Below are 2,175 nucleotides of genomic sequence, written 5' to 3' on the forward strand. Positions count from 1 at the left end.
ATACCAAATAAAAGTTGCAGGATATGAAAGTTATTAAGAAACTAATTAATGTCAACAGAATTCCATCACACTATAAAATATACCTATTTAAACTACACTATCCAAAATGAGAACTAAGACCTATCATGTAAAGGTGCAAGATCCCAATGATGAATGTAACTGTACTATACACCTAAAATGTACCAATAAACTCAGTGAGGAAAATAAATAAATAAATAAAAATAAACTACACAATCCAAAAGCAGAAAGTCAAAACACATTTTAAACCTACATAAATGATTAAACCCCTACTACTCCAATTTTTATTCTCCATAAACATAATGAACATTTATCATAATAACGCAAACTAGGGATATCTTCTGGATGGCACTCAAATAAGAGATGAATAAATTCGGGGCTGGGGATTTAGCTCAGTGGTTCCACTGCCTGCTTCGCAAGTGCAAGGTTCCGAGTTTGATCCCCAGCCACATCCAAAAAAAATTTAAGAGATTAGTAAATTCAATAAAAGTCTTGAAACTCAAAGAACTTACTGTCCTGAAACCCAGCACCCTGATGGACCCCTTGCAGTAGAGTTAAAATCTCTCGAGCTGTTTGTTCTAAACTCTGTACGACTTTTCGGATTTCCTAGAAGGAATTAAAAATTAAAATCAGATAAACTCAACATAATCATTATCACAGACTCATACCAATCACACCAGATAGTATATTTAATCTATCACTTTTGTGGGGGGGTACCGGGGATTGAACTCAGGTCCTTGCACTTGCAAGGCAGGCCACCAAACTGCTGAGCTAAACCCCCGGCCCCCTACAATTTTATTTACATTAAAAATACTAAAGATCTTCACAACGGCTGAACCTGTATTTAAAAGGGGGGGAGGGGGTTAGCTCAGCGGTTTGGTGGCCTGCCTTGCAAGGGCAAAGACCAGAGTTCAATCCCCAGTACCAAAAAAAAAAAAGGCTTGAGTTCTGATTTTTCCACTTATTTCCTCTGTGAGACCTTCAGGAAGTCACTAAAAAGCTGTAGACTCTTTTTGTAGGCTTCAAAGGATACTAGCTACTCACCCATCCCAATTATCCAACCAGAACACAAAGAGTACAATACAAAGCCATATGAATGCACTTTATGATATAACTATGTAATACAAAGGTTGGATATTTTTCATTAATCCATTCTACAAATAATGACTATATTTATGTGCTCAGCACCATACAAATAGGGGAGAACCAAACAGTCCGCTCCTTCCCTCTGGCACTCTAGCATATAATGGAGGAGAGACTTATTTAAAAAACCGTCAAATTTATTGAAAGGTTAAAATGTTAAAAAGAAAACATAACAAAAGAAGCCACTCTAATTGTGGGGAGACAAATATAAAATAATACTAAAGGAACAGGAAAGAAACATTTCAAGAAGCGAACAGTGCATGCAAGAGTCCTGAGGCAGGAAGCTTTTTGGGGCAGTAGAAGAACAAAAAGGAGGTAAAGTGTTCAACAAGAAAATATAAATATATTCCTTTTACGCATACATTTCCAAGAAGAAATGCCATAAAAGGAGACTTGAGATAGACCTTGTGGACTACATTAGTCTGTATTTTGATCCTATTTGAGATGGAAAGCCACGAGAAGTTTGAAAGAGGGAAGTCACATGTGCTTCTAAGACAGCAATAACAAATACACGAAATGTGTACTGGCTGAGTCCCACGCACTAACCCAATCTTCGACATAAATAGGGGCTGAAAAGGAGGAAAACCGACACTGAAGAGGCAAGCGATTCTAAGAAAGCCAGACCCAGAACACAGAATCAGAACAGAGACGCAGAACTGGGGGCAGGAGCAGGTGAGGAGCGGCGCCCTAACCTGAAACTAGAGAGGAAGCACACCACCCTCGGAGGTGGCTCCACCGCCCGGCCCGAGCGACGGAGAAGGGCCACGCGGCGTGGCCCAGCTAGGAAGGGGAAGGGGATAGGAAGGAGGGGGCTCGCCTCTCGGATGTCCTGTTCGGCAGCCAGAAAGCCCTGCAGCTCCACGAAGATCTCGCTCACAGACATGGCTCCAGGCACAAAGCACTCAGCCAGCGTGGCGAGGCCGACCCCAGAAACGCGCCCCGCAAGCGACCCGCTCAGTCAGCCCTTCGCCTGCCGCCGCGTCCACCGGCTCTACGCCACAGCTGTCGCTGGGG

General features: G+C 42.5%; 1 protein-coding gene across 1 annotated transcript in view; it reads right to left on the minus strand.

The window, feature by feature from the left end:
- The window catches only part of Tsn (translin), a 9,902-nt gene extending 7,733 nt beyond the window's left edge, over nt 1–2,169 (minus strand). The window contains exons 1-2 of the mRNA XM_010632241.2: nt 1,979–2,169; nt 531–624 (exon numbers count right to left, since the gene is read on the minus strand). Coding sequence (XP_010630543.1) covers nt 531–624; nt 1,979–2,044 — 160 coding nt within the window. The 5' untranslated portion in view covers nt 2,045–2,169. The remainder of the gene's footprint in view (nt 1–530; nt 625–1,978) is intronic.
- Nucleotides 2,170–2,175: the final 6 nt, after the last annotated feature.

The sequence above is a fragment of the Fukomys damarensis genome, unplaced genomic scaffold (assembly GCF_012274545.1).
Source record: "Fukomys damarensis isolate Sample0158 unplaced genomic scaffold, DMR_v1.0_HiC HiC_scaffold_29, whole genome shotgun sequence".
NCBI classification, from domain to species: Eukaryota; Metazoa; Chordata; class Mammalia; order Rodentia; family Bathyergidae; genus Fukomys; species Fukomys damarensis.